This window comes from Mycteria americana, chromosome 1 (genome assembly GCF_035582795.1).
Source record: "Mycteria americana isolate JAX WOST 10 ecotype Jacksonville Zoo and Gardens chromosome 1, USCA_MyAme_1.0, whole genome shotgun sequence".
Classification (NCBI taxonomy): Eukaryota; Metazoa; Chordata; class Aves; order Ciconiiformes; family Ciconiidae; genus Mycteria; species Mycteria americana.
This window is the reverse complement of record NC_134365.1, coordinates 91,745,334-91,769,837: the sequence shown is the minus strand read 5'-3', so window position 1 is coordinate 91,769,837 and position 24,504 is coordinate 91,745,334. Positions and strand designations below refer to the sequence as shown.

The following is a 24,504-nucleotide window of genomic DNA, read 5'->3' as shown; positions in this document are numbered from 1 at the left end:
CAATCAAAATTTGCAGCAAAACTAATGTCAAGAATTGCCACCACTGCTTGCTTTTTCTAAGAAACCAATGTTTTTATAGTACAGTTGAGACACTGTTTCCAGTGATGAATGACTTTTCCAGTGAAATCTGGATGTTTGTGCAGGAGGGGGAAAAAAAAAAAAAGACATCAGTGCCTGTTTTTGGTATAATCTTAAAGGATCTTAATGTCTTTCTCACATTTTTTTTCTTCACATCTCTCCCCAGTTTGTGCTAAGATTATGACTATCATGACTTTCATGCTATGCCTCTTCTTTTCACTGCCCGCTGAAAGCATATCCAAAATAGTAGTAAAGATTATGAATTTGCCATGCATGCAACACTGCAAAAGCCAGATCAGCGAATTCAGTATGCAGTCTCCCTGGTAACATGGCAAAAGAAGGAAGCTGGCATTTGGTACCATGCCACAAAGTAACCTGCCTGTTCCACATGCATTGGAGGCAAGAACAACTGAGCCTCTGGCAACATGGCAGCTTTTCCACATTGCAGATGTGCAGCAGTTGATGTTGGATGCACATTTCAAGCCTGGTCAGGTTTACTTCAGTGCTTGCTGGGATAACTGATCAGCTGCTCCCTTTTGTGGAGGGAACACCCATGAAAATCCAAGCATTCTGGAATAGATCCCATTGTGCAGAATAGTGGGAAGGAAAGGCCAGGTGTTTGCACTCAAATGGCGGCATGTGCTATCGACACAACAAAAGAGCGTGGCTGAAGACGACAAGTGTGTATTGTCTGACAGTCTCTACGCTTAGTAACTCAGAAAATCCTAACCTGTATTTGGAAAATAACATCACTAATCCTCCAAAAGACATGAATCTGCAAAGGTCTGTCCCTCCGCTGCAGTCAGACTCTCTGTTTTGAGATAAAATTCAGAAAAAAATAGCCCAGGTTTAAAAGTGTTTAGGCATGAAGAAGATACACACTAGTCACTCAGGGGGAAGTTTTGCTATCCTCAGATATTTTTTTTTTCCTCCACTGCAGAGTTAACCAAGATGGCTGCCTATATAGTTCTTTCCAAACAGGAAACCTCTTTCATTCTCACTTCTTATGACTTGAAAGAGTAAGGCTTTCAAACTTCTACATAACCCCTAAATGAATTCTCAGAACTGATCAGGATGTGACCCCAAGCAATCAGACAGCTGTGCTACTGTTAAGCTATAGCACCACATGCATGCATGGATGATCTCTGATTAGTCACCCCACAAAATCAAATGGTGCCTAAGCTCTGTGCTTATGCATTACAGGAAATCTCGTTCAGAACCCAAGTCCACTTGCCTCTGTATTGAAGAAAAATGCCTCACTGTAGTTCCATAAAATACTCTGTAATACCAGCTTCCAACCTTGATCAGTTCTGCTGCAAACCAGCCAGTGCTTCTGAACAACTCCAATGAATGATGTTAAGCTGTTGGTCAACTGAGAAGCAGCAATGCAGTAGGTCCACTTCTTTTCCACTGCACACATTCCAGTCATCCTTTTTTTCCCCAAAGTGTTGCTGCTATTAATTTTATTCTGCTTGGTGGCATGCCATTTTGATGTCCGCATCGGTAGCAAATCTGGCTTGTTTGAATCTATTCAAGTCTCTCTTGATCATGTTTTATGAAATGTGAAGCTCCACTATGGCATATAGTTTAACATTCTCAACAAACTGCGGGAGCTAACTGGAAGCCTGGAAGGAATCATTAGCATTTACAAATACATGAGTCATTCAATTTTTGAGATGTCACTGATCGCAGCTGCATCCTTCAATGTACTCACATCCCAGCATCTCACTCCTTTTAAATACTGCATCAAGACATATGCTGTACAGTGCTGCAAGCTGCCTGTAAAGAGCCTGCAACATTACATATCTTCTGAATCCATTTAGAATCCCCGCAGCTGTTACTCACAAAGTTACAAAACAATGTAGAAAATTCACTCTTAAGCCATTTCTTTCACATCAATGGTCAAGCTAGACTTTGACTTTTATCACTTAATGCTCTTGCATTTGTTTTCTTCTGGTTTTCTTATCATTGATACAGGAGAAGAATGTCTAAGTGAGTCCAATGAGCATTACTGGCACTTTCTGAAACATCTTTAGAATCCTTATTCCCACCAAAAATCAATTGGAGTTGAGTATCAAGTGCTTAAGGCTCAGATTTTAAGAAGCATTAGGGCAGCTCCATATGCAGGTGGAGGGATTCTCAAGAGAGCCTATTTACATTGACATCTCCCTAAATACATTACGTAGCTGGAGTACAATTATTTTTGAAAAAGTGACATGGGAACACAAGTCATCTGCATGGCAGAAAATTTCATCTAAACCTTCAGCTCAAGCCCATATCCTGACTATTTTGCCCTGTTTTTCAATATGCTGTACAGTACGTTGTGCAGTATTTTCTCCATGTACTGAGTGTCTGGGGTTGGTACTTAGCCTGTGTAACAAACACTAAATTTTACTCAAAGCATCATGTCTGGACTGGCACATCATGAACTTCAACTATTCCAGTCCCTTATTTAAAACCCAGAATGGATTCTTCCAGGTCTGATTCTCCTAGGGGTCCATCCAAAGACTTACTCAGGATCAAAGAGGGGAGGTTTCCAGATCAACATGCTAGATGCTCAGTTCCTATCGTGCTCTCACAGTTGATATGCCAAGACACCAGCGATATACTCTAGATCCTGTACTGTGTTCTGTTCAGTCTCCACCATTTGAGACTGGGAAGTGATGTGGGAAGGGCTATGTGCATGCAGGCAAAGACAGAGGGGAAAGACAGGGGAACTTTCAAGACTGAAGAGAGCACAGGCTTTGTTTTCTTACACGAGGGAAGTGATACTAATGCATCCTTCCCCCATCCTTGAAAGGGCTCTGTTCAGCTGATTCTAGCTTTCTTCTTCCCATGGCCTGAGAGCCCTGTCACTGCTGTCTCACACTTTTATTTCTGGTAGGCCTCCCCTAGGTCCTTGGATGTGTACTAGCCCTCAGCTGACCTCCATCCAGTGATTGCAATTAAAGGATGATAAGTAAATATTTTTGGAAAGGTTTAATAGACAGGATTAAGATCATGTTGCACTAATTGCTTAAGAGGAAATAAGAGTGTAGTGTATGGAAGAGTTATACTGTATTATAATAACAAGGTGAAATGAGACTCAATAGCACTTCTGTCCAGCTATTTAATTTCCTTGAAGAGAGTGGCTAAAATGGTCACGGAAAATCAAGAGTGCCTGATGCCCCCCCTTCAGATCAGGCAGGCACAAGCATTCAGTCCCTGGAAAAGTTTTCCAGCTAGCTGGAAGCCAGACTTGACCAGGCACCTTGGCAAACAATAGGAGAAAGAGCAAGGAGAGCAGAAATGCTGCAGAGGTCAGCAAGGTACTCCATTTCATAGTTTTTGACACATCAGATAAATACATACTACATGTCTGCCTGTCTGCTGAACTGTTAAACTACCCTGCACTACCATGGGCTTTAGTACAAACCATCCATCAAGCAGCCAGTAAAAATCTAGCTACTGAACTCCTGAGCTTCTGGGTAGAGACATCTCCTTGGCTCAAGGAGACAACCTTCTCTCTACAGCCCTTGACATTCTTAGGGAGTCACCACCCCTCTTAGTCATGCTGGCCCTCTGCCTAGTCCGGGGGAGAGCAGAGTCGGGAAGTATGATCAGCTGGCCAGGCCAGGCCAGTCATTGCTGGTGACAACACCCTCCCTGCATCCCTGCAGGCTGAACAGGCACCACCAATCAAGTGTTAGGGAGACCAGTATTTCAGTAGGGCCTCTCCTCAGGCTTGGCTGGGTAAAATAGGGCAATTCACATCTATCCCATCCAGACTATTAACAGGCTCCAAATGGTTTTCAGGATTGCCCTTTTAAAGAAAGAATTGTCCTCTCTCAGCTTAGCATGGAGCTGACAAAAATGGATATCACCAGAACCAGAACTCAGTGGTGGCTGGAACCCCTTCCACTCCCTGAAACATCTCCCATCCCTCCTCAAGCTTCTTCTAGTTACGGCTGCCTCTTGCCTGCCTTCCTTCCCTCCCTCCCTCCCTGCACCTGGACTCTCTTTTCCCAGTCAGTGGGTTTTCTCTCTTCCCCTCAGCTCAACAGGCAGCTACCAGCAAATACAGTTGTTAATGTATTTACTTTTTAAATAGACAAACAGATTATAAGGCTGGAGCCAAACTCTCATAAAAAGCAGATATGGAATCCAATCACAACCCAGCTATAAGCACATTTCTCATCCAGGTCTCCAGAAGCAAAAAGTAGTTGGATTGCTTTGAAGATACAAGCTCATCCCAACTTCTAAGCCAGAAATACAGGATGAAATCCTGTCTGTTAAGTCAATGTAATATTCCCCTTGCATCAAATTGTTCCTCTGGTTGTTCTCTTACCTCTTGTGTTCTGACTAGGATGTAGCGTCTCCTCTGCGGATTTAACCACTGACTGGGGCAGCAAAGAACAGAGGGAATCTAAGGTTTAATTTTGAAAAGAAATGTCTTAACACAGTGGAACTCAAAAGCTGCAAACTAACATGTTAGCATTGCCATTTATTCCTCTGAGTATTGCATGGGAGGAGTGAGAACACTAAGAATTCACTAGTTCCCTAAGGAGTTCAATCCAAGATCCTTTTCCTACTGAGGTGACAACAGCATTCCTGACTTCAGTCCAGCAGATCATCCAAATGTCATCCCTGTTCATTAAGAATCTCATCCAAAGCTCATCCAAGTGAAATTAAGTGAATGAACGTCCTTTCAGAGGATGCCTGAAGTATTAGTAAACTTGGGTTTTTGTCACAAATTGGACTTCTCTGAACCATGGGCTGAAAATGTCCTTAATTCGGCCTTTTTTGTTTTTTAAGTGCCAATCAAAACCATTACAGAAGTCTTTCAGCAGGCTTTGAAGTGAATCCTTTAACTGTGATCACAAAGTACTACTACTTCATTTTTTTTGAACTTTGACTTTTTAGGCTATTCTCATCTGTAGATTGCTTTTAGTACAGGAAATGTGACAACAGTCATACTAAGAAAAGAACAGCAAGACAGAACAGGTCTCCTATAAAGACTTTCATCTGTTTTTTCCGTTTCAGTAGTTGTATCTCAAGATGCCTGTCTTAGCAGAGCTCTTAGTAAAAACAGCACAAAGAAACCAAAGACTTCACCTTGGTGAAGCTCCATTTACCACAAACAGTACTCCAAGGCTATTTTTACAAAAGATGTCACAAGCTGTAAGTGAGGTGTTCCACAATGGATATAATGCCTTACTATAGCCAAAAGCCAGCAGAGAGACAAGGCCTAGATCCACAAAACATCAGATTTCACAGCATCTGTCTTCTCACATCTTTTTGAGGCTTACCTCTGCTTCCTCCCGGGAATAGTGACCACATCTTCCTCCTCCTCCTCTTTTCCTCACTCTCCTTCACCATCTCTTCTGATGGGCTAGGAGGAAAGCCCCCTTCTCCTGGATTAAAAACCTAGCAACCACATTGCCTGCAGCCTTGTGCTGCTGCTTTCCTGCTCCTTCTGAATCATACACCTCGAAAGAGGTGTTTATTATACACAGTTAGTAAACCATGTGGAGATCGGACAGGGAATGGAAATTAGGGCTCACCTTGGACGGGTCCAAGGGCCAAATTCATTTTACATCATTTCACATTTAATAGAACTAGCGCTGAACTAGCGCCACCCAGGTTAGGGACTGTGATGGACCGTACATGGAGAAATTATGACATCCTGTGGCAAGAATGGGAAATGGCACTCTAACTGTTACTAATTTTAAATAGATGACTTCAGTTTTGGCATTTCCTACCATCAAAGCCTCAACGGCGGTTTTAATGCTATAACTTGTTGCCCATAACTTAGATTCTTTTAATAACTAGAAAAAAGCCGCCACGAAGCATCACATGCACCCAGCACCATAACAGTACTGTCATTTGACAACTGCTAATAAACAGAGAGCAGAAGAGGACCATCTACACAATTAAGCTTAAAGCCAGATGGATGACAGCTTGCCAGGGGTTTCACAGATCCTCGTGGATTGCAGGGGAAAAGTCACATTCAGGAAACCCAGTTCCCTCCCAGGCGTTGGAGGACAGAAGGAAGACAGAGTAGAGAGACTCAGCATCTGTTTAGCTCAACCTCTTTGCCTTCTCCCCCACAGTCCTGCCTTTCCACACCCTTCCCCACTTTTTCAGCTCCTCATCTAGGTCTCCCATTTTCTTGTCCAGATCACTTCAGTTCTGCTCTGCTGGCTGCTCACCCTGTCTCTCCCCCTGCACACTGGTTCTCTACCACCCCGCTCCCCTACTAATTTTTCTTTCCTCAGCCAGCCAAGTTTCTCCTCTAAAACCACACTTTCATGTCCAATCCATCTTCTCTTTGTCCAGCTACTATTCTTCTCTCAACTAATGCCTAATCCCACCCTTCTTGTCTAAATTTTCCACTTCTCTTTGTCTGATTTTACAGTTCAAACACATCAGCAAGTCATCACAGCATTAAAAGTCCATCAACAGAGTCGCAGTAATTCATTTTGCAGCAAATTACACCGTCTTATCTCAAGGTTAATGTGAGGTAAAATGCGTTTGGCTCAGCCTCTTTCATGGGCAGCTAAACTAGTGCACTTTACCACAATTTTGCAACGTGCTAAGCATTGGCACAGAGTTAGTCCACTCAGTCACCGCACAGTAACTCACAAAGGTGTGGACAGTTTACTCATACATCTGAGCACCTGGTGTCCCCTCAGAGCCAAGTGGCGATAAAAAAAAAATCATGAGATAGACAGCACCCCAGCTCAGCTATACAGTCTTGTTCTGGAAAAGCTATTACCGGGGGGGGGGGGGGGGGGGGGGAAATCACCCCAACCCAAAAAATCATGCTACAGCCCACAGCTCTGAGGAGAAAGCCCATCAGTCAAGTTCTTTGAAAACTTTAGCTAAAAACAGCAATCTTTTTGGATGGCTTACAGCTTAGTTGCCTTCAGCTCACTTTCACCAGAGCAACAGGATGCGTTCTTGCCGTGGACAGACAGACCTGCCAGATAAAGCTTTGAGTCCCTTCTCCAAAGTGCTGGTCAGAAAAAAGATTGCCAATTTACTGCCTGGGATCAAACATTTTCTTAGTGCCTTTTGTGTTTTGGGATCTTTTTCTTTGGAAATGGCTGATCTGCATTAAAAAAACAACAACAACAACAAAAAACCCCAAACGATTCAGACCAAACCTCACCACTTTGCCATTTCAGCTTATTCCACAGCACACACCAGCGTGCCAGGGGCCCTGGCCAGGTTTCACTCCAGCTGCAGGTCCACGGGAATATGAAGACTTCAGGCAAAGAACATTCAAGATAGTAATAATCAACACATCTTTCAATACTTGTAAGGCTGTTCACTGTCCACATCTGTAATTCACAGAGGCTTCTCAGAAATGTTAAGTTAAAAATAACCCAATATTTCACACACACACACGTTAACCTAATCTAAGCAAGTTCCATGAACCTGAACCTTGATGTTTTTAGCTCAGCCACATATACCTGTCACCTCCTGTGAGCAAGTACTAGTCTTCAGGCAGCTATGCAGTGACCTGAAAACTTTCATTTTCTGACAGGTTAGTTTTCAGCCACATCAGTCTCCTGAGATGGTTTCCCACATAGTCTTTCAGCTGCCAACACCAAGAGATCAGACGCAGTGGGGCCAGGCAGCTCATGGTGAACAAAGAAGGTGGCAACATCTTACATGTGGTCCAATTTAATGCGGCTAAAGTTAATAGTGGGACTGCACCTTTTTGATCTTCCACAACTCCAGAGAGTACTCATCTGTTAAGCTATGCCCTGGGATTTTTTTGTACTCTGTCAAGAACTCTGGTAACTGTCCCATTGCTCCCTCTCTACCTGGTTTCCATCTGGTTCCTTTCCTCATTAGAAAAACAGATGTCCCAGCCACCTGTATCCAGTCATCTCTGAAAACCTTAAAGTGGAAAACCGTGAGAGGGTGGAGCTGACAAAGAATAGTTTTTTGGCCAACATACAGTTTACACACCTCGTTACCTCAAGGCAGATGTCCAGCATGGAAAATTTAACCATGGAAATTACGAAGTTCTAATGAAATGAGATACAAAAAAGGAAAACTGACCTTGATCATGAGAAATGTTGGGCAACTCTATGAACGAGTGACCTTTGCTACCCCTGTTGCTAATTCTAAGGCATCACTTTGTAAAGCTCTTTAGTAAAATGAAAGCCTTTACAGCCTGCTGGGTATCTTTAGGGCATGGATCAATCCATTCGGGAAAGTAGTATCCTACCGATGTCAGTCAGCAAAGCTGTGACAGCATTTCCTAGTTCAGACCCACATCCGAGTCTTCAACTGACCCATTTTGATCAACTACCCTAAGAAAGAAGTTATTGCTTCAAAAAAGTGATGGGCCTTTAAGAAAGTAAACCAGCATTCAAAGTTGAATTAAATGTCCATGTGTAAATTGGAAGAGCCAAGGAATTTGGAACCACAGTCCTAATGTTGCTCTGCTGCGATGGAAGCACTGATGGGCCAAAATTTTATGTCAGACACGGCAAGCTGTGAATAATTCTTTGATATACAGGATTTTATATACAAAATAACTAACACAAGGGACCTGCTTCAAGATTATAGGCAGAGGAGAGGGTCCATTTGCAATTCCACTGCTTTTTTAGTCCTAGTCCAAAGGTCTTGACAGCATTGCTTCCAAATCCCCTTAGACTGACAAAAGCATTGGCCCTTCCTCTAACAGCATGAAGAAGCTTCCAGCTTCGGTCCTCATAGAAGATGATGGCCTCCTCCTTGCAAAAACAGCAACGCATCTTAGTAAGTGTAATGTTTATTTGTAATGCTTTGTGCAGGTCTCCCCAGATGCTTTACAAATGCAAAAATACCTGCAGCCTCTCTGGGAAGTAGATACCAAGCCTATTTTCACCACTTTACGGCAGCAGAAGTCCTAAGCAGTAACAAGCAGAGCCAGGAATAAGAATATCCAGGCTTGAATCCAGTCCCCCACTGTAATTGCTAAACCAGTTTTCTTAAGCACTAAGTTAGGACGCAGGGGAACTGGAGAGCACCACATAAACCAACCTGAGCAAGAGCTGTTGAAAAGCAGTAATACCTAGGCCCTGCCCCCCTCAGTCGGTCATTCCCTGTCCTCCTCAAGCAACAGACAAGCCACCGCTCCACTGCGCAGCCACTCACACGGGCTCTCCGCGGCTCCTCACTCGGGAGCGAGGGGCCACCAGCGGGGAAGGGAGCAAAGCTGGCCCCGGGGCTGCCCTGCCGCCCCGCGCACGGGGCCCAGAAGCGGCGGTGGAGAACGACGCAGGACCTGCAGATGTTCCCGTCCTCCACGCCAGAGCAGGAGAGGGCTGGGCCACCTCAGCTTCCCACCCGCGCCACCGCCACTTAGGCAGCGGGCAAGGCGGCACAAGATGGAGGCGGGGGAGCCTCACCGCCTTCACAGGCCTCAGGGCTCTCCGGGAAGCTGGGCCCACGGGGGAGAGGCGACCCCTGGCCACGGCGATTTGGAGGAAGCAGCATGGGAAAACCCGAGGGCCGGGGCTGTCCCCGGGGAAAGGCCCGAGAAACCACCGCCACACCCGGAACAGGAGAGCGCCTCGCCGCCGCCGTAACGTCCCGCCGTCGGGGGCGGGGCGGGGGAGGCCCCGCCCGCCGGCGGTCACCATGGGAACGGCAGCCGGCGGCGCCCGGGCGGCGCCATGAGCCGCACGGTGACCGGCGCGGTGCGGGCCCCGCTTCTCGGGGACGGCCGCCGCCGCGGCGGCCAAATGGCTCCCGGCCGGATCTTCGACTGCCTCTACGGTACCGGGCCCGGCCGCGAGGGGCAACGTCCTCCCCGCGCCCCCTGCCCCGCCTGCAGCCCCCGGGGCGGGGGGACCGGTGCAGCCAGGCCCGACGCCCTCTGCGGGGAGGGAGGCCGCGTCCAGCGGGGCCGGCCGGGCTCGGGGCGGGGAGTTAGGTGTTGGCGGGGCGCGCGTGCGGGTCGTGAAGCGGATGGGCTGCCCGAGCAGGCCTCCGCCATCCCCGGGCGCCCCGCCCCGCCCCGCCCCAGCCGCTGTGCGAGAGGAGGTGCGCGGCCATAGCTGGCCGAGGGGCTGCACTGAGCGACCGGCAACTAGCTAGGCAGGGAAAGCAGGTTTGGAGCCGGGAAGATGGGTGCCGCCCCAGGAGCAGGGCAGAGCCACATAGTGGTAAAGGGTTAGGGTTGGCAGCAGAAACGGAGTCGTCAGTGGTGAGGAGGCGCTTGGGACTATGAAACATTTGCAAGCTGGAGGAAAGCCAGCACTAGCTCGATATCCCAGAGGGAAGCATCATGTACAGTATGATATTTCCACTGATTACCATTGCACCATGCTTTCTTTTTTCTGTTTCATCTCTTCATTTTCTATTTAAGTTGGCAGTGCTTCCAAAGAAAGTAGATGTTTCTTCAGTCATGTGTGTGTTACACAGAACAGTAGTATGTCAGCTCTGAGGCTCATTTGTGTGATGGTAGAGTTTCTTTAATATGGAGACATGTATTTCATGTTTTTCTTCTTTCTTAGTTTGTTTTATACTCTCTTATGGACAGACTTTTAAAGAGAGAAGTGGAGCCTAACTGATGATTCATGCTGACTCCTCAAATATGTAACTAGTTCCATTTGTTCACTTATCTTTCAGACCCTCTGTACACACTATCAAGTGAGAAGGACCATTCAAAGTCAAATGTCCATGTTCAACTTATCGGTGATGAAGTGGTAGGTGTTGGCCAAAGATAGCTCACATGTGAACCTTACATTTCTGTGTGTATGCATGCACATGGGTAGAAACTCTGTCTCAGTTCTAAGCTGCTCTCTTAAAACAGCAAAATACAAAGTAAAGGAAGCAGTTTTATCTTAAACAAGACTTAACACAGGGAGTAACCATGATTGCTGGCCAAGGGTGACTCTGTAGCAGCAGCCTAGAAATGCCCAGTTTCATGTCCTGAGTAATTTCCTAAATTGCGTGTCAGTATTTCTAATAGAATATCTCCAAATGCTGTTAACAATAGCTTGTATATGTTATTAAGATCTAATAAAAGAACTGGACAGTTGTTGGGCTGTTGTTCAAGCAGAGTTGTTATGAGTTGTTGAAATGTGTTATTTCACATGGTGCCTCCTCACTTATCATGGGATATACTTACACTACAGCTCAAGGTAGCATACTTAGTTTAAAATGAACTAGGTAGCAACAGCTGTAAAGATTGCAAACCCATCCTGATTCTTCATACTAGGTTAGTGCAATTTAACTTCCTAGCTAAGCCCTTAGCTAGTTAGCCCATGCTTAGCTCCTCACTGCATTTGCTCCCCTGCTATCGCTATTCACCCTAGCTAGTTTAAAACCAGGTAGGGCATGTCTGGGGGAGTTGCAGTCACACCTTTAGACAGCAGTGATTGATAGCTGGACAGGCTGCATATAGGTAGAATGCCGAAGGAAAACAGACTTGGTACAACTGCACAATGAATTGGATTTTAAACAGAGAGTCCTCCTGAAGCTATGCACTTGACTGAGCCTGCAAGGCAGATATTCTGAACTCTGAAACTCCATTGCCGTACAGTGGGGAGAAAATTCCTGAGCAGCTTTTCAACAATGGAATCAAGAAACATTTTTTTGAAGAATATTTCTGGATGTCTCTTACCCCATTGTCTCAGACTCTCTCTTATATCTACATGAAAAAAATGTGTGTTTGTCTTCCTCTCTGTAGAGAGACATACACATGGAGCTGGAAACATTGCCTTTCATCATAGAGATCCTTGCAATGATATGGCTGTGTTAACAGTTCAGGCCAGACAAAGTAAGCGGGCATACTGTCACTGATGTTGTCACGTTATAGGTGTAATGTTGCGGACGGATGTGGTGACAGACTCTGACTTGCATAAAACATGTTTTAAGCATATGAATCAGCAAGTGCATAATGTGCAATACGAAACAATATGACTTTGAATTCTTAGTCTATAGCATCACAAAATGGGGTGGACAGGGGTTGTGATAATATTATTTTATAGGGTTTTCCAAACTCTCAAAAGTTGAATTGCCTTTGAAGAGAAATGAAACAAAAATGCAGTCTCATGCACAGCAATCACCTACTCATAGTAAGGTGCCTAGATCTTCATCATCTGACACTCTCTTACACTCTGGTGAGTTAGTATACTTGAAATGTCACCACTACCCTATATGCATCCGATTTAGCACCTGCTGAAATGAAAGGGGCAATTCAGAATTCAAATCTGATTTCAGGCTTTACAGAAGCTCAAGCCAATATAGCTACATCACTTATACTTGAGTCACACTTGCAAAGATTTATTGGCAACCATAAATTTAAAGGTGTATCTACCCAGGGAAATTAGTGCTTAGAAGGAAGGGTGTGGATTTTTAATGTGATCATTTTTGTGTTCTGACTCCCGTCGAGATATTTTTAACACATGCTACAATTGTTACAGTATAAAATAATGTAACTTTACTCTGTCAGTGGAATATGTTACTTCATTTCTAGAGTACACGAAACTGAAGGGAGTTACATGGGGTAATGTGCTAGAAGTTCACGTTACTGTGCATTCACAGTTACTGCACACTAACTTCTTTATGTAACGAACGGTTAGACCCTTCAATTTTAAGTATAAGTTTAGACACTGGAAAACAGCCAGAAGACATATCTGTGCATCTGCTGCTAGTCTGGTATGCTCCACATCTTGAGAAGTACCATCTAACCAGCTGACATCATTAGCATATGTATGCCGCCTTCTTTCCCCATCCCAAATGTGCAGTCCTGTAAATCACAGCAAGCTGAAATTCTGATCTCTTTAATGCTATTTGAAGTCGCTAAATCACTGCCTTTTTTCTTTGTGTTCACACAAACACTAGGTAAAGGCACCAATGCTCAGAAGTATGTTTAGTAGCTTGATCTGTTTCCCAGGCTACAGTCTGTGCTCGGAGGGCAAAGATCCAGTGCCTCTATTTATTGACCGAAGATGGAGAGGGAGGGCTCAGCAACGCCTGGAGGCTCTTCAGCAGCTTGCTGCGTAAGTGTTCTATGGTTGGATGATTTAAAACAAACGTACAAACAAAACAAAAAAAATCCCATGCACACTGAAGTGGAGATGCCTGCAATTTGCTCCTACTTATATTTCCCTTGAAATTAAGAGATTGCAGCTGCTGTGGAGTATGGTTGCCCATCTGTTTCTTACAGGGTGGATGTTGCACATTCCTTCATCCCTGTGCTATCTGCTTTGCAGCGGTTGCCGGGAAAGAGAAGAGAGTTATTTCAGTCTCTTATAGATCAGATAAGTTATGAAGACTTCAGTGACTCATGTGTTACTTCAGTGGGAGCTGTCTCCTTTTAGTCCCGTGCAGTTGCAGCTGGTTAGATTGCTTTTGCTGCTCATTCAAGGGTGTATGGGGCCTGAACCAGGGCACCACATTTTTAGTGCAGGGGTTTCTTAGTTGAACTTTCTCCTGGCATCACAATTTGGGCTTCTGATTTGGCAAATATTTAAAGAAATGTTTATGTGTTTTGCCACACCATGCGTTTTTTTTGGAGTCCTCTTGTAGCTGTATTCAAGACTGCAGGCATCAGCCTATGTTGTTGTTTTCAGAGGTTTTTGCTGCATTAACAAGCTAGCTAGACCATGGGCTTTTCAGATGATGCATGCTCTGGGGTTGAACATAACTGAGTTCTACCACATGCCAGACAGTAGTCAAAGGTGTTTGAGTGATACAGTGGATTTCACACCTGGTTTTGTTCAGTTTCGAAAGCATATTCTTCTCATTTCCACAATAAAATAAGAATTTTGGAGCCTTTTTTTTCTTCTTATTTTCAGCAGTTCAAACTGTCCTCAGCACGTGAAGACCTCACTTGGCTGCTTATATTTTGCCTGATATTCTGTAACAAGAACTTATTTGATGCCTGTGCTGCTTTATAATTTATTTACATTTCAACAACATGTATTTGCAAAAAGTCTTGCAATTAACAAAGAATGAGAAATATATCCCCTCTGTTTCAACCTGTACTGATTGACAGTGTTGCTGATACAGAAGATAGAATATTTCCCAGCTGTCTTTTCAGTAGTTGCATTGCCTCTGCAAGGTTACCAGGAATAAACACTCATTTATTTCAACAAAGTCAGCAAATATAAGTCAAGGACATGTAAGAGGCAGGATATGTGGAATAAAAGGGGCTATTTCATTGGGTTCCCATTGTGCCTATAACTATACCATAATAGGATGAACAGCTTATGCTAATAAAGTTAGATCATAAGAATAAGTGCCCACCTGTGCTGAATGAAACACAAATCCATCTGGATGGAGCAACAGTCTGATATGTAAAGAGTCAGCTAGTGGAACTAGCCATCAGCTCAGTTAACTAATTTGAATTACAAACACAACTTCACAATAATAGGTTGATTAGTGCTGAGCAAGTATCTCAGGTTACCGCACTGCATCTTGAAACCTCCCTCCTTTTGTTATGTGATAATGACTGAAAGCACTGGGAAAAGATGACTTTAAACTTACCTTTGCAGTAAATTGTATGTCACAGGAGGTTAATGAAGCATCTCTCTATAGGTTTTGGGTGGGTAGCCATATTGCGGCTCCCTGAGGTCCACAGCGCAGCTCGCAGGGCTTAGATGGGGTCTTTGAAGACAACTGATCTCAGCGTGCAAGCCTTTGGTTTGATCCCCACTGTCGAGCAATGTTATGTATCGTTAACCGTATCTTCATTAAATATGCCTCTGTATTTAAAACCAGGCAGTAGCAACAAACTCCAGCACCCACGATCCCATACATCTGAGGTCAGGATTCTTACAAGTTGCCAAAAATGGTCTTACGAAAAACATGACCTTCAGGACTTGCCATATATATAGCTTAAGGAAATGACTTACCTTAATGGCATGACATGGGCTGTTTTTTTTTTTTTTTTAAAGAACTTCTGTTTCTTGTCTTGTCCAGAGTAAGACTGGAGTATAAAGTGGTTGTGAAATCAAATAGCAATCCTGATGCATAGCTTTCAAAGGACTCATTTATACCCATTCTCTCACTGACTGTCTTAATGAGGTCTACCTTATGTTATAGTGAAAAATGTAAACAATCTGCCTACTTTAAATTCAAAATGGGGGGGAAAATGAAGAAAGAATGTTCTTGCAAAAGATATGCTTGTACCAGCATAGGTTTTGAAACATTCACATGGTCAGCCTAATTTTTCTCCTCTATTGGAGAATTCAAATTGAAATTGCTGATTCTAAAATTTTCCACATTTGCTCAAAATCTCTTTAGCTATTTTTGAAAGGTAGAAAGTGGTAATCTTCCCCTTTGTTCCTTATACTCCTTTACACATACTTTCTGTTATGGAAAGTTTTTCACTCTTAAGGAAATGAGCTTGCTCCCCCCACTCCCAATAAAAGTAGTTTACTTTACAAGGTCAAGCATTTAAAAGTGGCCAATTCTTTTCATGACAAGCACATAAGAAAGTTTTATTAAAGGCAGCAAATGACCGTTTCTTGCCCACACATAGTGGGGAATATATATAAAGCGTCAAACTGTCTTTCTATGTATATAAGTATGAAAAAAGCAAAATATAATTGCTTGTATAAGTAAGGGGGGTTTGTGGACTTTGTAGTGTGTATGTTTGATTGTGCAACCAGAGAAGTAGAGAGAGAAGGGGGGGACAAAAAGGCATAAGAAAAAAAGATCAGAACTGCTCTGAATGCACTTCTTAAATGATAGTAAGGAATCCTGTATTTTGGCTTTTAGAGCTCAACCTTCTCTTCAAATACCTCAAATTGTGTATGAAGATCCTGAAGTTAGTGGAAGGAATCGCTACAAATATTTTGCACGGTAAGGAAAGAACTGATTTGAAACAGAGTTCAGAAGCTTGCTTTTATGCAGCTTAAAGAGCACCTAAATATATGCCAGAGCCTTTTTTTTTTCTTTGTCTTTTCTGTTGGTTCTTTGATCACTGCTATAGAAAATCCAATTAGTAACCAAATCTTAAATCACAAAGTCTTTTAAAATTCACACTATGCCAGAATTTTCAGGTAATGAGTTACCATATAAGCAAATGTACCCTCAGGCATTCTGTACTTAATAATTATTTGTAGAAAGCTTTGGGCTGTAGATCCTCCTACACGCAGGAAGAAGATGCTCACAAAGCCATTATGGTTCTCCAGATTTCTGGAAAGGTGTCTTCTTAAGGAGGAAACTTTTAACTCCCAGTTTCTGCCAAGAGCAGAAAGGGAGTAAAGGGAATCCTTGATTAACTTTTCATCAATGTCCTCTACTGCAGGACTACTCTGCTCCTTCGAGAATGACACTGCAGGTCAGCAGTGGTCTCAAGATCTGAATCAACAGCTAGCATACAAACATTCTCAACTTAGTCACATATACTTTGAATTACATTCACTATTATAGTCAGCAGCTATTGGCCAATATATCCACTTTAAATATAAGAAAATAGCCAAGTTTAATAAATTGAAGTTCTTTATGGCTCCTTTAACAACAACAACAAAAAAAGGGGAAAGATGATGTTATCTTCTGCAATTTGAAATTAAGATTTCAAGTCTCTCAAAGGCTAAGGGAAATTGATAGTGAATTCCAATATGCAAACTATAAGAATGCCTAAGAATGAATTATTAATATGTCATTGAGTCCATATCACTTTCAAGATACTTCATAAAATACTGCAAAAAAGGAAGCAATCAAATTAGATAAGTGCAAAAGAGCTTACCTTACCAGCTGATTGTAGGAATTCATTTCAGGATTTCAAGTTATTAAAAAAAAATCTCCCAAAATCTCAAAGTTAAAAAAGTAAAGTAATTAGTGAAACATACAGAAAATGTTGTGAGCACACTCGAAACTAACTTCTTTTAATTATTGTCTTGTTTTGCAATTCCACTTTCTGCTTTGACAGAAGAATAACACTCACTCCTACTGGTGAAACTTTCTATGTTGCTCCTTAGCTATGAAAGAATTATTTAATATTCAGGCACAATTCTTAAACATGCAGCTACAGAACCTGAATTGTGGAAAATCAGTGTAACTCCACTGAAATTAGCGGACTGCAGTTTTTCTAAACCATAATGATCTTTTACACTCATGGTTGTTGTCTTTCTTACATTTGCATTCTCTCTTTTCAGACCTCTCATCCCTTCTAATAAGCTGCTTCCACTAAATGTTGCTTACACAATGGCAAAGTAAGTAGTGAGTTCTGGAACATTACTGTTGTAACGGGTCACATCTCACCAGAAAAAAATTGGGTAACTATTTAGCTGGTAACCAATGTTTTTCATAATGAGCCAACAGGAAAAACTTAAGAGGTAAGGGTTTGTTCACCATTGAGAATTCCTGAGGAAACAGGTGACTGACTGTTTCAGAATTTGCTTGCAGTATATAAGTAGTGCTTTGTGGGTAAAGGACATGTGCCTCAAGTGTGTTATGATTATGAGGCCTGAAACAGAAAGCCAAGTGTCTCTGAATCCTAGAAGAGATACTGATGCAAAGAAGATTCTCCAATACAGCAATATTGTTGGAAAATCTTCTGATATTTTATTACAATCTCTGTGACAGTTGCAATACTGTTTAGTGGTGTAGACCATCCATGAAGTAATCTAGTGTGGTTTTCAGTGGGGATCAAATTTTGAGGGGACATAAGAAGATTCAGTTCCTAGTAGAGTCAATGGAAGTCGCACATGCTTGCATCAGAATTGAATTTTTGTTCTGGAAATGTTGGAAAGACAAACACGTAAGCTAAATTGAAGCACTCCTACTTCCTTTTACACTCAGCCGTTAGTTACTTTTTGCGCCCATTAAAAGCAATGCTTTAGAATGGATACATAGGGAAGATTTGCATGTAATAACTTGTGAGAGCTGAAAGCAGAAGATTTCCGAATTGCTTACCTAAGGAGGGAGGTTTCAGAGGACTCAGTGTAGCCTCAGTGTGCTTTTACTAGAAATAATAGAGTTAATGTCAATGGGAGCAATGTTAAGATAAAACAAAACACATTTGGATATCCTACCTTTGACTTAGTGTTGTGTTTCTGTTTTGGTTTTTTTTTTTTTAATGAATGTGACAAATGTTCTTGCATCTTGCATCTCTTTTTAGGACAAAGCCCTGTGTCCATTCAGCTACAAGGGACAGCAAGGTCTTTGGTCCCAAGTTACGAACTTTGGGCACACAGACAGATTACAGGGATGGTGAAGCCCAGACGGATCCTTGTTCCCCTGAATATGTAGTTCCCAGTGGCTCAGTCCCTGAACTTCTGACACTTGCTACACTCACTTGGGGTGAGTTGTGAAGTCGAGATAAAATAAAATTATCATGTCCCCTCTTTAGCAGGAAGTTATTTTTTTCAATGTCAGGTTTCAAGTCTATTGCCAGCTTTGGCAGCCCTTTGTTGTCTTCCTTTGGGGCACATTATTTTGTCTATTTCTAAAATAGCTATGATACTTACCTACTTAATAGCACTATTTTGGGGCATTGCATAAAGACTTTTTGAGATCATTCAATATAAGAAGGTCATATGTTTTACAAATACGAAGTAGTAGCAGTTTTTTCATTTACCTACTGTTCTTCAGCTGTTCTGAGTTAGACATCAGTAAAAAAACCAGTACGAACACTGCTGCCCCAGAACACACCTATGATCTTAATCTCCCAGTGTCACACCTGCAATAGTGATGGACACTGGACATGCCAAAGAAGGTGCTCATTCTCAGAAAGTGTCTTCTTGGGAAAGTTTTTCCTCCTTTGCAGCCTGCAGTAGAGGAATGAAGTGCTAGTGTTAATGTCAACTAAGCTATAGCAACTACTGCAGGTCCTACCATTCCTCATACTATATAATTTTACTGGCCTTAGAAATATTTACTTCTGGCTGTTGACAGTTCTGCTTGTGTTTAACACATGGGCTTGTGCCCATCCAGCCCTCTAATAGTTTTTGGTGCTGGTTATTTGCTGGATTCACCATTCTCCTAAAGAGCTACTGCTTCTAATCTCTGTAAGGTCGGGGGCTACCAGCAGGACTAGCCGAGGTGGAGATGATTGAACGTGCCCGGGAGAAACGTGCATGGGAAGCAACTCTTCCAGCCATGAACAATGCCTCACAAATCGCGAAGAGGAAGAAAATGATGGATGATATGGAGAGGAAGGAGTGGGCCTTTAGAGAACAGGAAATAGAAAAGTAGGAGTCCAATTATACTCTTTATTTCTTTTAATTATTGGCTGAATAGAGAAGGAACATGAAGGCTTAGGGGATTGGCTGAAGGGTACAAGCCTTTTATTTCTGTGAAAATTCCCTGATTTTGGGAAGGGATATTTTTGTTAAATTTAATGTAAGAGACTGCTGCCACAATACTTTTCACCACTGCTAAACTCACTTTTTAAAATGAAAGATTAAATATGAGATATGCAATATGAACTATGTGTAAAGTAGTCGGTTGGTATGTAGGATTTAATGATGACAGCATTGCACAGAACACTGCAGAGTACAGTAGGTCATACCTGGCCTTTTCTTTCCTTGCAGGTTGCAGGAGGTTCGACTGGAAGTCTTAAAGAAGCTGCTGTGGAGGCGAGAGAAGAACCAGGATGAGCTGGATGCCAAGCGCTTGCATGACCACTGGCAAAATCATCAGAAGGTTAAAGAAGAGAAAATAAAAAAGATTCAGCATGACTGTGCACTGAGTAAGTTTGAAAGACAGGGAGAGAGCAGCATGAGACTTAGTTTTCAGACAAGCCATTTCTGTTTTCACAAGGTTGCAGTCTTTATTCAAGATGAAACAGGTTGCATCAACAATATAGGTATGCATGGGCAGCATTTTTTCTGGTCAAACAGGTCATGTTTTTATATTAACCAGCAAAAGCTCTTCTGAACTTCCAAAGATAACGGCTTTTTTAGAACTTTTTGTATAAAGAACCTTCTCACATCTGTATTTCTTTTTCAGTGCTTAGGAAACTGATAGCTAAGAGGAAGAATGTGATGGGGAAGCTGGAGAGACGAGATATCATCAAAGAGTATACTGACTTTGCATCACAAACATACGCTCCTTTGTCAAGAATTGGTTATTTCCCAGACAACCATTCTGAACGCTATGTGGTAAAAAACTTCTATCTTAACACCTTTGCAGGTAAGGCATTTTGGAAGATTTAGTTTGTATGACATAGTTACTTAAAATATTAACAAAACTCAAATTTCTCTCCCCACCACTCCATTACTTAATTGCTGTTTGTATTTCTTAGGACTGTGTGAACTGGAAGCATCTCTCCCAGATTCTGTCACCCAGCTCAAGATTAAAGCACCAAAACCTAAGTACACTACCACTAAGACTGGATTTATTAAAAGATCAGCAAGGCTAGAGGTGGAGCTGGCACAGGTTCACCAGGTATGGAGCTGCAGCCAGCAGCATGTCAGTTCCTCTTAGATTTGAACTGCTCAGAAATGCAACTGGGAAGACATGTGTAAGCTTTCTCCCAATTTCCTGTGCTAATTTCATATTTTCTGTAAGACAACTTCAAGGGCAGAACGGATCAGACATTCAGACTGTTGTAGGCATGACCAGTAGTGCTCTGGAACTCAGTCTGTCAGTACTCTCTCTCCCTAACATCTGTGCTTCTGCTCCAGCCCTACAGAAAACAAGCATAGCTTCTCTTCTTCTGTCTTCCTACAGATCAGGTATTTGGATCGGAACATATTATGTCAGTTAGAAATTCTCTCCTGCCATTTGCTCATTCTCTTTTCTCCCTTGCTTTTATAATGCACATGTGGCAAGCCTACTGGTTACACTGTAAAACTACTAATAATTAAATGAACCAAATCTGGATTCATATTCTAAAAATTCTCTACATTTTAAAAAAATGTACATTTTAAGTACATGTTGTAAAAACACCTGCAGCAAAGCATGATTAAAATGACCCCACTCATAAAATCGGATCAGAATGGTGGATGCACATCACTGTTGCTCCCTAACAACAGCATCTGATTTGCAAACATGCTAATAGTGTTTTGCATATCTTAATTTATCACAACTGTTCATGCAGATGAGGTGTCCATATATGCAATTAACCACTGAGGAAAGAAGTGCCTCATTTGCATCTACGATTACAATATTTGTAAGTTACATGTACTTTTAAGTACACTTCTTGTGATGCTGTTGAGGGTTACCTTTTTTTAAAATCAGGCGTATTCTTGGCTGGCTGCTGTATCTCTGAAAAATATTTAATTTCATTTGTAAGGCTTGGCAACTTTCACTTATGCTTTATTTAGTGAAGAAATGTTTCATAATTGAAAATTATGTGTATAGCTTTCTTGTTTTAGTGTAATTTAATAATACTCTCAATGCAGAGAGTAACTGTCTACTAATTAATTTTAAATTGAAATCTTGTTCTGAAAAATCAATCATATTATCTCAAATTTAAATTCCACTAGATCTTGTAAAAGATAAAATATTGCATCTGATTATTTTTCAGAAGGAAAATTTTCAAAGAAAATCTTGAGTGCTATGCGAAGTGTTCAAGAACTAAGGGCATTAATTCACTACAGTTTTAGAGAAAAAGCCATAGCAGTATTGAAGGGTTTTGAGTTTGGGTGCTTTCTGCATAAAATTCAAGTAGTGACTATGTATAATCTAGATCATTACACAGTTCTTATAGGCAGAAGAATGTTAGCCCAAGCTTTCAGAGCTCAATTCCAATTACAGCATTTGTATTCTCTTTGTTCAAAATACTTCTAATGGTTTGAAAGACTACAGTGGAGTGTCTAAACTATAGTCATGGAGAAGAAGTATGCCGTAATGCTGGCTGCTTACACAATAATGTCTCTTCAGAGAAAAACTGGTGGCCAAAGGGAGATGGAATGCAGAACAAAAGCAGACAATTCTGCATATTTTCTTTCTTAAATCAATGTAGGTCACTTGTTCTACACTGATTTATGCCAACTGAGGGGCTAACATAACTAATACTCGTTTCCACACCACAAAAAGGCAAAATATATATTCTTTTAAATTTACAAAACATTTCCTTTGCAGGCAAAGATGATAAATCCACTATGCAAAATTTAACTGCTGCTTTTAGATATACAGAAGTAGACACCAGACTGGTGGGTCCAGACAAGGTACTGACACTGCGAAACACCCAGACTGCCTCAGCTAGCGTTAGATTTAAACAAACTTTCTGTTCAGAGCAACAAGAAATTACTGCCCTAATTAGAGCTTGAGCTCTGTGGTGCTGTTATTGGTCACTTCTCCCAGCAGAGGCTTTTGCTTCTGAAGTTTGGTGGCTATAGCACATTTTGGCTTAGCAGGGCCCCTCTGACAGGTCCACCTCATAAGCTACTGGAGCTGTCAAGAAGAGGGCAGTAAAGGGTGCAGAGTACTTGAGTTAACAGAATTTAGCACTTGAGAGGACAGCTGTCTGACCACTTGGCATAAGCAGTCCAAATCGTGCCAACAGCCTCCGTCACACACAGTATGAGAGGTTTAAAGCAAACAATTAGGGATCATCTCAGAAGGGCACTGTGTTGCTTTGCGTTATTTCTATAGCTGAGCAGCTAGACCAGTTTCTCTTCAAAAGCCTCTTTTTAGTGCTATCCTAGCACACAATCTATAAATTTTCTCCCCTAATCTTAGAAATAAAGCAGAACTCTAGAAAATTCAGAGAGTACACAGTGATCTAGCTCTAGAATGAGTTTCTTTCATTTTCCCTGGATAATCTGTGGAAGGAGGTGCCAAATAGAGGAAGAATGCTAGATTTTGGCCTCAGAAGTAATTAATTTTAATAAAGGAAGTTTCCAAGGCTTGCTTCTCTGGCCAAACAAGTGGCAAGATGGCCTAGTCCTCCTCATTATGTTCCTGGTGGTTTGCCATATTAAGGGTTTTCCTAAGCTTAAAGCTTGTAAGAAGGGACAAGCAATTATCCAAGGAACTACAAAAAGGATCTGTTTCCCTCTTGAGAATAAGAACAGCTTCTTCCAGACTTGAAACTAAGCCAAAAAGAAGTGATTTTTAGAAGCAGACTTTTTGACGAGCATCCTGAAACCTTTTGCAGGAGTATTATGTACGCTCAGTATTCTTTCAATAATTCTCTAAAACAAGAGAACATTGCAGAAACAGGAGTGATGCAGGATTTACAGTAAAAACAATTATCTGTATCTTAAGCCAGATCTGTAAAAGGACAAGGAAAGCTAGTTCCTAGCCAGCACAGATCATAGTGCTTTAAGGAATATAAGTGAGCTATTATATAGACAGCCTTGTGTGAAAATCTAAGGCATTAAGGAGATAGCATACTGATAGGATACATATAGCTAATTATAGGAAAGAAATGCAACTAGGTAACTGAATACACCAAGGAACAGAGGAGCTGCTTAGAAGAAATCCCAGTGCAGAACAGTGCGTGACTTTAGGCTGACCCTGTATGCTCTGGTGACTCAAGAGGGTGAAGAGTCAGGTAGTTTCAAAGTGCTGGATCAAGATGATGTCAGAACAAAGAATCTCTCACCTGAGCATTAAGTGCAACTCTCATCACGTCTGTTTTCCTTTATCTGGTTGCTGGAAGGAGGTGGAGAAGTAGGGGGGCCAAGAATGTCTCTGGAGAAAATCTCTGCCAACTTCAAAGCATAGAAAAACCTGTTCAAGCGGTTATTTCATCAAGAACAGATCTCCAACACAGTGTTAGTTGGCTCATGCTCAGACAAGCTCTAAGAGCTATTATGTCAGTCTTGATCAGCCAAGATGCAGCAGCCATGCTGCATTGCAAAGTAGGTAGTCAGTCCATCCTTGATCTCATGTTCTTCATTCATGAGCAAAAAGGACGAGAGAGAGACATGACTGTATACTCTGTGCTGAACATAAAAATAAAATATACCTAGTGTCTTGTGAAAAGGAGAGGATCACAGAGAAGATAAGGAAGGGATCTAAAGAATGGTTTCTGTGAATGGAGAGTTGTTTCTCAAGCTATTATCCTGTGAAGAGTTTTGCTTCTATCAGAAGCTAGCAAAGAAGCTAAAGTGTATGGCCAAAAGCATGGGTGCCATTTGCTGTTCAATGCATTTTCCAGGAAAATGAAAAGGAGATGAATTGGGTGGTCCTTCATGGTCCAATCAAACCAGATCATACCATGACTCTGAACCTACTACCTGAAAAAAGTAATGTAGTCTATCTCAGAAAAATTAGAGTGTGATATATAGGCAGTAACATTTGAAGTATATTCTTCAGGAATTTAGCACTTTTTTCTTTTTAAAGAAAGTATTTTACAGCGATTCTTGGGCCCTGGTCTTCCTATTTCAAAAAAATGGTAACTTGTTAAGTTACACAGAACCAGCTAATGCAAAAAACATGTTTTCTTTTTCTTTTCTTACATTAAAGTCTTAAAATAACTTAAAACCTCAGATTAGAGAAAGCAAATGGTAAGCATTTTTTACTTAGTAACGACAGCAAAGCAAGCACTAGACTGTGCTGATGTGAAAACATAAAACCACT

At 41.9% G+C, this 24,504-nt stretch overlaps 2 protein-coding genes across 11 annotated transcripts in view; one reads left to right on the top strand and one right to left on the bottom strand.

Annotated features, from left to right (window-relative positions):
* Positions 1–813: 813 nt before the first annotated feature.
* LOC142405541 (uncharacterized) lies at positions 814–23,548 on the bottom strand. Its single transcript, XM_075493152.1, has 5 exons — positions 23,525–23,548; positions 7,232–10,157; positions 5,367–5,546; positions 4,406–4,483; positions 814–889 (listed from the first exon to the last, which is right to left on the bottom strand). Exons 1-2 carry the CDS (start codon positions 23,546–23,548, stop codon positions 9,213–9,215), a joined length of 969 nt encoding a protein of 322 aa, XP_075349267.1. The 3' UTR covers positions 814–889; positions 4,406–4,483; positions 5,367–5,546; positions 7,232–9,212.
* The window catches only part of CFAP91 (cilia and flagella associated protein 91), a 34,365-nt gene continuing 19,551 nt past the window's right edge, over positions 9,691–24,504 (top strand). For 9 of the 10 annotated variants that reach the window (XR_012777164.1, XM_075512243.1, XM_075512222.1 and 6 more), the window contains exons 1-10: positions 9,691–9,840; positions 10,696–10,772; positions 12,916–13,073; positions 15,799–15,882; positions 17,181–17,237; positions 18,146–18,327; positions 19,040–19,217; positions 19,560–19,717; positions 19,978–20,160; positions 20,273–20,415. Coding sequence is in view for 9 of the 10 variants with exons in the window: in XM_075512243.1 (XP_075368358.1) it covers positions 9,738–9,840; positions 10,696–10,772; positions 12,916–13,073; positions 15,799–15,882; positions 17,181–17,237; positions 18,146–18,327; positions 19,040–19,217; positions 19,560–19,717; positions 19,978–20,160; positions 20,273–20,415 (1,323 nt within the window). In the remaining variant the exon portion in view is untranslated. The remainder of the gene's footprint in view (positions 9,841–10,695; positions 10,773–12,915; positions 13,074–15,798; positions 15,883–17,180; positions 17,238–18,145; positions 18,328–19,039; positions 19,218–19,559; positions 19,718–19,977; positions 20,161–20,272; positions 20,416–24,504) is intronic. The other variant, XM_075512244.1, reaches the window with a different exon arrangement.